The 14,123-nt window shown below is 36.1% G+C and overlaps 1 protein-coding gene across 3 annotated transcripts in view; it reads right to left on the bottom strand.

Moving 5' to 3' along the window:
- Positions 1-14,123, bottom strand: part of LOC110799321 (valine--tRNA ligase, chloroplastic/mitochondrial 2) — a 52,949-nt gene that overhangs the window by 12,652 nt on the left and 26,174 nt on the right. For all 3 annotated transcript variants that reach the window (XM_022004562.2, XM_022004563.2, XM_056838567.1), the window contains 6 exons: positions 5,352-5,500; positions 5,156-5,273; positions 4,902-5,018; positions 4,298-4,518; positions 2,792-2,881; positions 850-961 (listed from right to left, as the gene is read on the bottom strand). In XM_022004562.2, the coding sequence (XP_021860254.1) occupies positions 850-961; positions 2,792-2,881; positions 4,298-4,518; positions 4,902-5,018; positions 5,156-5,273; positions 5,352-5,500 (807 nt within the window). The remainder of the gene's footprint in view (positions 1-849; positions 962-2,791; positions 2,882-4,297; positions 4,519-4,901; positions 5,019-5,155; positions 5,274-5,351; positions 5,501-14,123) is intronic.

Below are 14,123 nucleotides of genomic sequence, written 5' to 3' on the forward strand. Positions count from 1 at the left end.
CCTTGAAGACCGCAAAGGTTGTAGAACAAAATGACGATGATAAGCATATTTGCGTCTGTTTTTAATATGCCAGCTTAAGCAGCTGAAATATAGGTCTAATTTAGGAGATGTGCAACATGAGAAAAATTTTGTTGCTGTAATTGCAGAACCAAGAAGATAAGACAGTGAGGTGGCCTACGTCGTGGAAGTTGAATAAAAATGGATTGAAGTTGATCGTTACAAAATACTTTTGATGAAAGAGGGAATCTTTTGTTGCTATGGTTAACTAACAGAAATGTTGGGCGGGAATTTTTTTGGGGAAAGCACATTAAGTTGAGGGTAGGTTAGTAATTAAGTGATTTAAACACAAATCAAGATTTAACAGTAGATTAACGGCTAAATTCATCATTAAGGTCATGGTCATTAATTAATTAAAACCACGGGGCCAGTTTTAAAAACTATGGTTTTTATTTTTCCACCGTCTAGAATTTGTGAAACCTAAAGGTCACCAACTAGAATTACGTAGTATTAGGTCAACTGTTTATTATTATTAGGAGCAAAACAAAATTCCAAAATTCTCAACATTAAGATAGAATGTTATGTTTCATTATTGTCATATTATATGTTGATTGTTCAAAGAAGCCACTTCGAAATACATTTTCCTCTCCTTAGAGCATTGAAATTAACGCAGCAGAAATGGCATAGAAAAAACTAATATTGGTGCAATATGTTCCAAATCCGAAGGTGCACAAGAATTAATTTTGCTTCACCTTGAAACTGCAAGTTCCCTGTTTCAGATCCAATTCCTATGTTTTATGTGTGTAACCCACCCATGATTAGAATTGAGCCATAAGTCAGAATGCCACTCACTTGAGAGTCTCGAATGAGGCCATGCAAGTATACATAACGAAAAGGTACGTTTCCTGTAAACTCTATTCCCATCATAACCATTCTCGCCACCCAAAAGAACAATATGTCATGCCTGTAAAAAAAACAAGCTAGCATCAGAACCATAACAAAATCTATTAATACAAAAGTCTCTCCAGCACAAGATATCGGTAAAAATCAGAAGTCAGCACATTAGGAAATAATGGCATTTTGCTATCATGAATCAGGTAACGACCAAACACCATTCAGATTAGTTATTGTCAGAACCTTTATTAACGACCATACACCATATACCAGGCTTCGATATAGCTTTGGAAATCCCACGTTCCCAATTAGTGTGTCAAGTACCACAATGCTCAGGGTCCAAGTTAATTGAGCAAAGCGGCCATGTTTCCCACTTTTAAGAAAAAATAAGCCACTATCAACTATCCTCTAGTGGAGGTAGCCACCAATGTTTACTTTACTAGTTAATTGGTGGCTAGCTCCACTTGATAATCTTTTCATATGCTGCCTCACCTCCACCATTTGTATCTTAAAAAAGCCTTTGTTTCTTTGCTGCAGTTTTGGTGGATAATCCTTTAGAATTTATTTTAGAGTGATGGGAAATGATTCATACCCAAGTTTCAATATATGGTAAATTTTTCTTTATGATTCAAATAATGATCTATATCCTTTTTTATTTTTAGGTTGCAAGATAGGCACAGAAAATGGGTTCCTTGTTTTACCACACACATCCAGTTGTTTCCTGTAGATGATTAGCAAAGATGCAGGAGCTGTAACATGTAACTCCTCCTAGATAAATCCTTTTAAAATTGAAAATATCAGAAATTTGTGGTTCGTGGTGATGACAGAGAGTACAGTAAGTGTCAAATAAGAACGTATATCACCAACTGAAAACTAGAAATCTTAAAATCTTAGGTTAAATTGTCAGAACCTTTGTTTTAGAAAGAAAACAAGGGGATAGTTCATCGATTTACACAAAATAAACTAGGTGCAAAAACAACTCCTCCACCTAGAGCCCCTAAGCAAGAAGGGTAGCAAGAAACAAAAAGAAAGCCCGAGCTAAAAGAATCACTTATGAATTTATCGACACGGTCAAGGAATAACACCTCCAACTACAAAAAAGCACAGAAAAAGAAAACATAACAACTCCGCTGGAACAGGCTACACCTAAAGTTCAATCTTTCCATGTGCACCACCAAATAGTTAATGAGACCTACCTCCATACTCACTGTTCCACTTCTTCTTTATCTTTCTTTAACACCTTCCAAGACATCTTTGACATGGCAGTTGAATCCAGAAAAATAAAAATAAAAAACTTAAATTTCAAAAGGGGACAACAAAATGGATGAAAAGTGACATGTGATTTCCTTCTTCAGTACTTCTTCCTCCTCTTGCTCAGGGAGGCAGCAAGTTACTTCTATCAGTTTTTTCACAATAAACTAGTTATTGGCCCGAGTGATGCTTCGGGTCACTAGCACGTAACATGAGATTAAAGGATTTTTTTTTCATTAACACGCTTATTGATTATAGTTGGGGACAAAATGGTTTTATGAGTGATAAAGTACGATTGATGGTAGGTTATAAAGGAAACGAAAAATAATTGGTAGTGCTTTATGTTACTCGTTGAATTCTGTTCTCCTTTAGATACATCATATTATATGTAGTGATGATAAAGTAAACAATAAAATGTTGTGATGCATACCTTTGCTTTACAAGTTAGAGTCTGTGGGATTGAGAATTATTGACACATTTTTTACTTGAGGAGGAAAATTTGGAATGAAGGCTTAGGCACTTAGCAAGATAACATTACTTTGTATGTGGTTTTAGGAAGTCTAGATTTGCTATCTCATAATTAATGAAGTAGAAAAGAACTGTAGAAACAGGTATGTCAGTCAGAGAGAAGAGTAATGTTCTTACTTACCCTGTTTCAAGCATTGTTGTCGGATAGAACATTTTATATTCCTCCTGTGACACGTCAGGCCATCCCAGTGTGCTGAAGGGCCATAAAGCGCTGAAGAAAAAAGTACAAATGAAATTCTAAACTAGAAGCTTATATAAATTCAATGCTCACTGATGAAAATCAAAGTCAGTGATTTTATGAAAAATTATCATCTTGATAGCACTTTAGAAATTACATTTAATGCGTATATAGTTATATACAGCCCAAAGGCTAAGAATCACAAAACTCTGAATAAAATGAGGACCCCCTCTGGTACTTAAAATATTTCAGAAAAGCTAATTGAAATTAGGTTGAGCATTATTCGTTGTACTCGATTTCATACATTACGAATTATTATTTACCAGTCACACATGTTTAAGAAACCCCAGAGCGATGTTGATTCTATATTTGGACGACAAGTTATGGAATTTCACTCACCCCCTCTCCCAAAAATAATGTCCACCCATTTGTAAGATTGGGTGTACAGTCATCGCAAGAGTCGACAGGGTATCATACTTTTAGGACGACGGAGTAATAGTGATAATTAAGGATTTGTTCTCCTCACCTTATTTTATAAACTTATTAGTTATTTTTATTTGAATCACACCAAAACATACCACATCTTCTGACTTTCGTTTTCTTAACGCCCTATATCTTTCATTCCACATTAAATAAAGTTACAAAAAATAGATATTTGGAAAATACGCATTAAGACAAATCTAAGAAGCCCACTATATATCAGTTCAGAAAAATTCAGACCAAAACACCTTATTTCAGGTGAAGAGAACAAATCCCAAATGTACTTAATATCCTAATGTACTCTTAATATCCATAATGAAAGCCATTAAATGACAAAGAAAGAATAAAAAATAAGTAAAGCTTTTACTTAGAAAGCATCTAAATCACGGTAATAAGCAATGCCAGCAATGTTTCACAAAAACTTCCTTCTTCCCAGAATATAGTTCCTCATTTCTATTATGGATTTATGGTATGTCCAAAAATAAAAGGCTTGTTTTTCTCTCAAGTAAAAGCCAAAATTTTAAATATTACCCTCTCCTTGTCATTTTCAATCACATCAATTCTTTTGCCTTTCTATTTTAACACTTCTGTTTATGCTTACAAAAAAAAAAAAGACAAAAAAAATAAAGATGGAATACCTGATAACTTTTATATATTCTATCCATCAACTTCCAGTTAAATTCACTACATTTTCAAAGACCACTTAAAAAACACGCCAATATCGAAAAGGTGTTTTATTTTAGGACGGAGGGGTAATAAATCATGCATTTGATTTCCCCTTATGAAAAGCACAAAATAAGGAAAGGAAGGGGTACGAGGTCGTATTAAAGCACCAACTAGAGAGGGAAAATAGGATCTGTCGTTATTTCCCTTTTCATTTGAAGGAGCATTTAGAAGGACAAATAACTATCCTTTGCATTGTGAGAATCTATGGTAAAGCCTACTGGTCATAAAGCATTAATAGAAAACCTGGAAAACCAAGTATCAAGAACATCTGGGTCCTGATAGATTTCTGCATCTTTTCCATATTTCTGTTGAGCCTTATGAAGTGCTTCTTCTTGACTCCTGGCAACTATATATTCTTCTTCACAATCTCTTCCCACGATATACCAAACTGGTATGCGGTGTCCCCACCACAATTGTCTGCTTATACACCAATCCTTGATATTTGTTAGCCAGTGGTTATAGATCTACATATGTAAAGCCAATTGCAAAGTTAGAACAAGTATTCATGCTAAACAAGGAAAACAACAGGAAGCTCATAATTTTCTCCCGCCAAAATGGGGAAAGAAACAGAAAACCCACATGCACATATCCATATCAATTAAAACTTGACCGAATTTCCAGAATAAGAGGAACACATAAATTTAAGAATTACACGATTCTTATCCAAGTAAAATTCATGTGCGGTGAGTTGGTGACTTTTGTTGCCTATACATCTTTAATGTTTAATCAAATATAATAAATCGCTAAAGACCTGCTCCCATGTTAGCATTAGCAATTCTTTCACATACATACTTAGGAAAGGACTGATTAAATAGGTCTATTTTTAAACATATAATCGATTAATTACCTTCTCAAACCTATCAGGAATGATGGTTAGGTCTCCTTTCTCAACAGCATGAAGGGCTTTCTCTGCCAAGGCCTCCATAGTTACAAACCACTGCTTGCTAACAAGTGGCTCAATTATCTACTTCACCAAATTTTCCAAAGAAAAGAATCAAAACAAAAAATAAAAGTGTAAGTATTGATGAAAAGATAATATGCTCATTTCTATTAAAGTGATTATTAATCATGGCACTTTTTGCCAAGGGCAAGTACACGCACTTCTCCACCTCGCTGTGACCTAGGAACTCGCAAAGTGTGGGGTTGTTTTTTGACAGCTAAGCCTGTCTCGGTAAGATCTTTCCAAAGTTTTTCCCTGGCCTCAAAACGGTCAAGTCCACTGCCACAAGCACAATCATAAAAATCTCAATAACCGAAATTAAAAGATTGTTGACAGTACAAAACATCCAGAACTTACCAATAAAGTCCAGCAACTTCGTTCAATGTTCCATCCTTATTCATAATATTAAGTATGGGGAGACCAATCTTTCTAGCTAGTAGATAGTCATTATGATCATGCCCTGGGCTTATCTTCAGGACACCAGTCCCGAATTCTCTATCAACATACTGCATTCATCAGAAAGTATATGATATTATTACAAAGTAAAAGGATGCATAAAATGCGAGGATCTCTAACAAGTCTATATACCATCATGTGTCTTATAGACTAAATGATTTATCATATGTTTCTTGAGATGTTGGGCACAACATAGGCGTTTTTAAGCAACTTAAGTGACATTCAACAGGACTATAAGAACGGTGAATGTATTTTTCTGGTCCAAAGAAACTAGTCCTCTGCTGTTATACATTGCTTTATCTTTTACTGAAATCTCCTTTATCTCGAGGGAGGAAAACACACACAAAAAAGGACTAACGTAAATTTGATAAGTTGATAAGACATTTCCAGATGGTGCAATTAGGCAAGACAAAGGATCTGTAAATATCTAATCACATAAGAAGATTCAGTACACATATAGTATTGTAGAGAAATACTCGAAAGAGCAAATTAGCTGTTTTGGGATGAATGCCTGATTTATCATGCCAGTTGAGGAAGTTATTACATTAGATCACCACAAACAATTCAAATTGGATCTAACTATACGAGGCAGTTACAATATAATCTAAAGCCTACAAAACTTAGAGAAGCATCCTGGAAGCATTAAATGAGGAAAATACAATTAAAAAAGGTTGGATTCTCCGCGCCATTCCCCTACTATTTTCTTTAATGTGCAAATGCCATATTTTTTTTTCATATTGTACGAGACATTAAACACCTCAGAACCCACCCCAAAATTTCCACTTTGTAAGGAATCAAAATCATCATTTTGAAGATGTCACTAATGATGCAATAATGATACCGCCTACATTCTTGAATGTTTTTATCGGTCCGTTTTAAGACAATCCAATATAAGTACACTTGTCACATGAATCTCAATAGAATCTAACTCATGTGGGTAGGAAAAAGAAATAATTAAGAGATTTAATGGGGTTAAAAGTTTATTTAGGAGTAAACAAGTGGGCCGTTTGGATATTTATAAGGGTATCATGGGGATAACTATTGGATACATAAGAAAAGATTTCAAAATGGACTAAGAAAAAGGAACAACTCAATACAGAAAGAGAACTAACATTCAAGAACGGAGGAAATAATTCTTTCATTCTACCTACGATGTAGCAACTATAAAGTAGTAAATGACAATACCACAAATAGATTGAGGTGGATGATCTCTAAGCATAAGCAACTGATTGCAAAGGACAAATCTCGATTCAAAACCAAACTTCCATTCAAAACCCGAATACAAATTCCAAGTAAACACATTTCTAGGTCAAACACATTCCGAGTCCGAATTTTCAATTCCGGTCCCTAATTCAAGGCTCCAAAATTTAATCTGCCAGTCCAATTTTCAATCCGAAATTCCAATTCAAAGCTACAAAATTCAAATCCTCGAGTCCAAATCCTAAATTCAGACTCAAAGTCAAAGTAAGTTACATTTCCGGGCCTCATTTACAAAATCGATGCCAAACCCCAACTCCGAGCCACAATTCCAAACAAAATCATGTACCAACTCAAAAAAACGGGTACCGGCCCCAAAACCGAGCACCCTGAGCCCCGGTTCCGAAAGCCGGGCAAAAAGAAATCCGGAGCATCTTATCCGAATCAAAAATAAATTTATACAAGTCGGTTACAAGACGCAAATGTTGTCTCAAACTTGGCCCACCAAGCAACGACACAAACGGGTTGCTTGTTTGAAGGGATGGAAGGGATAAATTTTTTCTTATCCCAACTCCCCTTCATCCTATGTTTGTTTGCAAAGAATTGGGTTTTTATTAGGGATAGAGTGATGCGTAAATAAGACCATTAAATTGCAATCTAACTCACACAAATTATAAACTGATATTTCGAGTTGGTAAATCACACTGAAATCCTAATCGAATCCCCGAAGCTTAGAAGATCACTCTTAAAACTCCCAAGTATGAGACCCAAGTCCTAGAAACACTTCTGAATCTATGCAAAGGCTTACTTACGTTCAAACCACTCGTGGAATTAAACACAAGCAACGAAAGAATAAAAATTTCAATTAAGCAAAGCTCCTAATTTTATTTAATTCTCAATAATCTCTATAATAGAAATTACACGTCTAGCTCATAGTTTTTATTTAATTCTCAATAATCTCTGTAATAGAAATTACAAGTCTTATTATATAGGAGTATGACTAATAGTAGTCCTATATGAAAAAAAACTCTAAAAGCTATCCTAGTTAAATAAAATAAGATACTAGAAAATAAAGTCCTAGATAAATAGATTACCTAAACAAGATAATTTCTAAAGTATGAGTAACAGTTACCCGTTAACTAGGGCCAGTCCAAAACACTACTTGCAACCTTCAATTGCAAAATAACCCAAATCCAATTAAAAAAAAGATAAGCTAATTAAATTATTTTTATTTTCCTTTTCAAATACGTATCAATCTCCCTTCTTTGAAGAAAATCCGACCTCGAATTTTGCCAATACAAGAAAACAAATCATGAACAAGAATTTTTTTTCCACTTTGACACCCATTAATGTTGAATAATCATTGTCAAACTCCTTAACCTCTCTACATCATTCTCCTAAATAGGGACTAAATAGGCTATTCTCCCTCCAATCTTGTACTTGAGGGGGGCAGGTATTAATATGAGGATTTCTAGAATATAGTAAGTTATTATATCTAGAATATAATCCATTACCGTGCCAAACAAGTGACAGGGAAAAATTTCATGAATTCCACATTCTAAATTCTCTATCCTTATCTCAATCTTTATCCCCATCTAATGTCAAACGAGCCAAAAATACAAACATTTAATGCTCAAACGTACTAAGCACCAAGCCGAAACCACGCGTATTTGTGTGGGGAAGTGAACAAGACCCTTGCGCAATACCCACACGCAACTACCTCGCGCTAGGGCAACCACCGACTCTTCACCACCCCGAAAACTCTATAAATACCCTCATTGTTCTAGTAGGAAAAGAGGCAAAAACTGATCCAAGCACAACAACGAAGTTGTGCCCTTTTCTAGTGACATTTAAGCACAAAAAACACTCTATCAATTTTCAAAATCAATCATCAAAAGTTTTAAAAAATCAAAGTTCAACGTTCTAATGTCCTAAGCAATTTGGGAGCCCAAGCATGAAAATCAATCGAACACCTTTTAAATCTGCGGTTTTACTTCTCTTTTGATTTCATGTCATTTCATTTCAAAGTTTATGCAAGTCCATGGGCGTTCAACTTAAGTTCATAATTCTCTTGAACTAGAAACATGTTTATTTAAGAGTAAGCTTTGGAGGAACAACACAATTGATTGTTTCCTCCACATAATTTTCTACACTCCTGCAATTTTAAAGCTTTGTTTTCAAAACCCTTTTCAAAATATCAGGATTGGTTTATATAGAATCTTAAGATTATGAAATCAACGTTTAATAAGAATAACTCTCTTATTAATCTTAAGGAAAATAACTCGAAACCTTAAACTCACAATCTCATATGTTATACCACAACTTGGTATCTCCTTATATATAAGATCGAAGAGTATTCTAGACCTTCTATTAGATAACTCCTAAATAAAAGGTAAACTCACATATTAGATAACTCCTAAATCTTAGATATGTATATTTAGATTCTCCTAAATGTACTTGGCTTGGACCTCAAGCTATTTCAAGCTTACAACAACATTCTCCCCCTTAAGCTTGAAATTATCTTCTCCCACATCTTGAACTCCAATGAGACTTCTCATCTGTTTAAACTTGATCCTTCCCAGTGCCTTTGTTAGGATAGCCGCCTTTTGCTCATTGTCGGGAACATGCTCTACCTCCACTTGTTCATTCTCAACACACTCCCTTATGAAATGATATCTAGTGTGTATGTGTTTGCTTCGTCCATGGAATACTAGATTCTTGGTAAGTGCAATCGCAGATTTATTGTCGACTCGTATGGTCACTTTCTCACAAGCTTTTCCAACGAACTCCCCTAGAAGCTCTTGAAGCCAGATTGCTTGTTTAGGTGCCTCTGTAGCTGCCATGAACTCAGCTTCGCAAAAGGACAACGCAACTGTTTCTTGCTTTTGTGAACACCATGTAATTAGACAATCATCAAGATAGAATATATGGCTCGTTATGCTCTTACCATCATCAACATCAACATTATGTGAACTGTCACTATATCCCATCAAGTTTATCTTGTCCGCACGTTTAAACAAGAGACCATGAGAAAGTGTTCCACGTAAATACTTCAACACTTGCTTCAATGCTGCTCCATGGGATTCCTTAGGCTCTTGCATGTATCTGCTTAAGACTCCAACACTATAAGACAGATCTGGACGTGTGTGGAGCAAATATCGAAGACATTCTATGCTTTTTCTATATTCCCTTTCATCGATATCTTTCTCCTTTTGAGATTTAGATAGTTTTAAGTTTGAGTCCATCGACACATGAGATAGATTACACCCTTCCATTCCAGTTTTTCCTAATATCTTTTGTGCATATCTCTCTTGCTTCAGAATAATGTCTCCTTCATGCTGATGCACTTCAATCCTAAGATAATATGTTAATTTGCCAAGATCACTCATCTCAAATTTGGTTGCCATCTCTCTTTTAAACTCAAGCATCGACTTCAAAGATGATCCTGTAACAAGTAAATCATGCACGTACACAGCCACAATAAGGAGTTTCTCTTTCTCTTGCTTTTGATATAATGATTGTTCCTTTGAACATCTATGAAACTTCAAATCCCTGAGAGTTTTGTTTAGCTTGGCATTCCATGCTCTAGGTGCTTTTTTTAAGCCATAGAGAGCTTTATTCAACTTGTAAACCTTGTCTTCACTTCCTAGGGATACAAATCCTTCCAGCTGAGTGACATAAACATCCTCTTTCAATTCACCATGGAGAAACGCAGTTTTCACATCAAGATGATGTACTTCCCAACCGTTTGAAGCTGCTAGGGCAATGATAAAACGAATTGATTCAATGCGCGCCACCGGAGCAAATACCTCATCAGATCAACGTCATGTCTTTGAACGTACCCTTTCGCCACTAGTCGTGCTTTGTACTTGTTGATACTTCCATCATAATTGCGTATTATTTTGAACACCCATTTCAACCCGATTGGTTTGACTCCGATGGGAAGATCAACCAAATTCCATTTTTTATTCTTCTCTATCGATGAAAGCTCATCTTTACATGCATCTATGCAAACTTTCAGCTCTCTTACGTCACTTAAATCCCAAGGTTCCTCGTTTATTACCATCAAGAGTCGTTCACACTCTACCTCAGCAGTATGAACGAAATCATTCAAATATGCAGGCTTTATAATAGGTCTTGTTGACCTCCTTAATTGTGGTTGTGACTGTTCTAGATTGTCATCACCATTGTCTTCATCTTTTTCATTCTCAACATCATTATTCTCTTCTTCCACTCTGACCATTTCCTCGTTCACCACGTCCTCACTCATAGCTCGAGTGGCGTGTGTGCTTTCTTCAGTTTCTGATGAATGTTCAATTTCCTTATGCCTTTATTTCCAAACTCTCCCAACCCGATAACAAACGTTCCACCGACTTCTCTTTCCACTTTGTTCAAGCTCCATCCTTTAATTTCATCAAATATCACATCCCGACTTACTATTTTTTTCTTGGTTGTAGGGTCGAATAGACGATAGGCTTTCAAACCAGGTTTTGTACCTAGGTGTACCAAAGCTCTCGATCTATCATCTAACTTCTTTCTTCCAGCAACTTCTGTTCTTGCATAGCCGATACACCCAAATACTCCAAGATGGTCAGGATTTGGTTTTTTCACTTTAAGTACTTCGTATGGAGTTTTCTTAACTAGCGATCTCGTTGCAACCCTATTGATTAGGTAGGTAGCGTGCCTCACAGCCTCTCCCCATAGATAATTTGGTATACTCATGTGCTTCAAGATGCTCCTAGTCATCTCCAAGAGCGTTCTATTACATCTTTCGACTACTCCGTTTTGTTGAGGAGAAAAGGGTGCAGTAAGTGTCTATTGATGTCGTATTTCTCGCAGTAAGTTTGGAACACATGAGATACGAACTCTCCACGTCTATCGGTTCGGAAAGTCTTGATCAAAGCTTTTGTTTCTTGTTCAGCAAGTAACTTGAATTTCTTGAACTTATCAAAAGCTTCACTCTTCTCTTTCAACAGAATTGTCCACATGTAACGTGAGTAATCATCAATGATTACAAATACGTACCTTTTATGAGCCGGTGTGGGCGGTGTGATAGGCCCACAGAGATCTCCATGGATGAGCTCGAGGAGTTGAGTGACTCGGTATGAGGTTGCTTGTGGGAAGGGTTGCTTTGTTTGTTTTCCAAGTAAGCATGATACATTTCTTTCTCTACTGTAATGCTTGGTATACATGTAACTAGCTCTTGTTGTTCATCATTTTCATTGTTTCCAAGTTAATGTGGCCTAATCGTGCATGCCACTTAGTTGACTCAGTTGATGATGTTAATTGTAGGCACTAGATACTTTCAACTTCCAAGATGACTTTGTATAGACGATTTTTGGACCTGGTTGTTCTTACCAACAGTTGACCTAATCGGTCATAGAGCATGAGTAGATCTTCTTTCATTCGTACTTCACATCGGCTTGACCAAGACTCACAATGTTGCTCTTTAAATCCGGTATATAGTATACGTTGTTTAAGACCTTCTTCTTACCATCTTTAAACACAAATTGAATTGAACTTTTACCTTTTATATCAATACGGGAATCGTCTCCAAATCTCACCTTTCCCGTAACTGTTTCATCAAGGTCATAGAGCATGAGTAGATCGAATCGGTCATAGAGCATGAGTAGATCTTCTTTCATTCGTACTTCACATCCAGTTTTTGTGGCTTGACCAAGACTCACAATGTTGCTCTTTAAATCCGGTATATAGTATACGTTGTTTAAGACCTTCTTCTTACCATCTTTAAACACAAATTGAATTGAACTTTTACCTTTTATATCAATACGGGAACCGTCTGCAAATCTCACCTTTCCCGTAACTGTTTCATCAAGGTCTAAGAAGAAGAATCGATTTTCACTCATATGGTTACTCGCACCATTATCTGAATACTACACGTTCTTTGTGTCTAGGTTAGTTTAAAAACTGTTTGGTTTCACCTTTTGCTCATTGAGATACACCACCTCGTGTATCATCAATTTATCGGCTTTTTGTGTTTCATCGTCCTCCTTCTGAATAGCTTCTTGAAGCTTAAGCAATCTATCAGGACAGTTAAATGCATAAGGACCTAGCTTGTCACATCGATAGCATGTTATCCTTGACTCATCAAAATCATATCGACCTCTGCCTCTTCCTCCATATCGTCCTCTAGCTCTCCCTTACCTCTCCATTGAAACCGACCCCCTTGTCCTCTTCCTCTGTTACCTCCATAGTTGTCTTGAGAGGGTTGTCGTAATTCAGTGTTGGCATACATGAGTTTACTGTGATCTTCCTATTACTCTTCTTCCTCTTCACTAATTCATAGGCTTTTATGCGACCTATGATGTCTTCAAAGCTTGTTTGATTGAGATCTAGTACTTGTTCAAGGGATGCTACTATGTGTATAAACTTTTTTCGAGGAAGACTTGACATAAACTTCTTGACCATCTTAGGTTCTTCTATTTCTTCTCCAAGTGCAGCCGATTTTGATGAAATTTCCGACGGCTTACCAACAAAATCACCGATCTTCTCGGTGTCTTTCATCTTAAGTCGATCGAACTAAGCCATTAGAGTTTGCAACCTTGCTTCTTTCACTCTTTCTGCTCCTAGGTGTCTTGCTTTTATGGCTTCCCACACTTCTTTTGCTGTGTCTAGGTCGCCGACTTGAAGAATGAGAGCTTGGGGGATTGATTGGAACAACAGGCTATTGCCATATCATTCGTTATCTCATCTATGTTTCCTTTTTCGATTACTTCCCACGGTTTATGAACTTTGAGCAGAATTTTCATCCTCATGGACCACACCGTATAATTGCTCGAGTTCAGCATGGGACACTTGATGGAGGAGGATCCTCCTCCCTCCTTTATCTTTGGCATCGTCGATGTCCCTTCTTGTTCTTCTCCTTTTTCCATCATCTCTTCTCTCTTTTTTCTTTTGCATTACTCTCAAAAGAAAACGTTTCACTCACGATCCTCGCACAGCTCTGGTACCAAATATAGAATCTTAAGATTATGAACTCAACGTTTAATAAGAATAACTCTCTTATTAATATTAAGGAAAATAACTCAAAACCTTAAACTCACAATCTCATATGTTATACCACAACTTGGTATCTCCTTATATATAAGATCAAAGAGCATTCTAGACCTTCTATTAAATAACTCCTAAATAAAAGGTAAACTCACATATTAAATAACTCCTAAATCTTAGATATGTATATTTAGATTCTCCTAAATATACTTGGCTTGGACCTCAAGCTATTTCAAGCTTACAACAACAGTTTAGGAGAGATTTCACTCATGAAAACCCTCGTTTACATATATCATATTCAAAGTCTCATGTTAAGTTCAAAGCTTTTCAAAGTTCAAGAATGTTCAATGATATTTAAAAGAGAGCAACCTCACTTTAAAACTAGAAATTTTCTCTACATAGAGCATACAGAAGTTGGTATTTTCATGATTGAATCATCCTTTCTTTTAACATTAAATCTCCTAA

The sequence above is a fragment of the Spinacia oleracea genome, chromosome 1 (genome assembly GCF_020520425.1).
Source record: "Spinacia oleracea cultivar Varoflay chromosome 1, BTI_SOV_V1, whole genome shotgun sequence".
Classification (NCBI taxonomy): Eukaryota; Viridiplantae; Streptophyta; class Magnoliopsida; order Caryophyllales; family Amaranthaceae; genus Spinacia; species Spinacia oleracea.